Source organism: Cynoglossus semilaevis, chromosome 8, assembly GCF_000523025.1.
Source record: "Cynoglossus semilaevis isolate Cse_v1.0 chromosome 8, Cse_v1.0, whole genome shotgun sequence".
NCBI lineage: Eukaryota > Metazoa > Chordata > Actinopteri > Pleuronectiformes > Cynoglossidae > Cynoglossus > Cynoglossus semilaevis.
In genome coordinates, this window is record NC_024314.1 from 29,613,166 (window position 1) to 29,614,406 (window position 1,241).

The window sequence follows — 1,241 nt, forward strand, 5'->3', positions numbered from 1 at the left end:
AGGAAGATGGTGAAGATGATGATGGTGATGATGAAGATGATGATGGTGATGATGAAGATGATGATGATGGTGAAGGTGATGGTGAAGATGATGATGATGGTAAAGGTGATGGTGATGATGATGGTGATGATGAAGATGGTGAAGATGATGATGATGAAGGTGATGATGATGATGATGATGGTGATGATGATGGTGATGATGATGAAGATGATGATGATGATGATGATGATGATGATGATGATGATGATGATGATGATGATGATGATGATGATGATGATGATGATGATGATGATGATGATGATGATGATGATGATGATGATGATGATGATGATGATGATGATGATGATGATGATGATGATGATGATGATGATGATGATGATGATGATGATGGTGATGGTGATGATGATGATGAAGATGATGATGATTGTTAATATCATTAGTATAGAATGAACTACACTCTAAAGACATAAATACTACTCTAGTACTACAACTACCAGTACTCCATACTACGATGGTATTTGTAGAGTGATATCAACCAGTCACCTCAGTGTCCACACTGTGGACTGAGCCAGAGGTTGAGCACCATTAACCTGATCTTTGTCAGTCTTTTGGACAGAGACGTCTCGTCTCCATGGAGACGGACAATGTTAGAAACCAGTTGTCCAACCACCTCCATGTCCAGGATCGCTCCGTCTCATCTTGGTGATGTTCCTCCAGGAACCAGAGAGTACTGATAGAGTACTAGTACTTGTAGTTTTTGTACCAGGTTCTGGTTCTGGTACTGTGTCCAGACAGAAGTGTGTTCTTCACCCCCCCCCCCCTCTCTGGTTTCTCCAGGTCGTGGATTCTCCGTCAAAGTCCACCTCCCCCAGAGATGGTCTGTACTTCTCCGACGGCCGACGGAAGGTGGACTACGTCCTGGTCTTCCTCCATCGGAGACACAGCTCCGTACGTCCTCCCAGGTCTCACCGATTATCTCTCGTTTCCAACGGCAACTTTCCCCGGTCAACCAGCTCGGAGGCAGCTGAGGGTGCAGAGGGAGGGGCCCCGGGGGGGAACGCCAACGCGGGCGAAGTCTTCGTGGAGCTTGGACAGGCCGGAGGAAACGCGGCGACGGAACCTGCGGACCACGAGATGTTCCTCATCAGACAAGAGTTTGAGGCCAACCTGGTGGAGGCTGGACTGGAGATAGAGAGAGACAAGGAGGTGAGGGGGTGAGGGGGGGGGGGGGGGGGGGGGGG

General features: G+C 48.3%; 1 protein-coding gene across 1 annotated transcript in view; it reads left to right on the forward strand.

Moving 5' to 3' along the window:
• ano2b (anoctamin 2b) overlaps nucleotides 1–1,241 on the forward strand; it is a 21,645-nt gene that overhangs the window by 472 nt on the left and 19,932 nt on the right. The window contains exon 2 of the mRNA XM_017034166.2: nucleotides 838–1,206. Coding sequence (XP_016889655.1) covers nucleotides 838–1,206 — 369 coding nt within the window. The remainder of the gene's footprint in view (nucleotides 1–837; nucleotides 1,207–1,241) is intronic.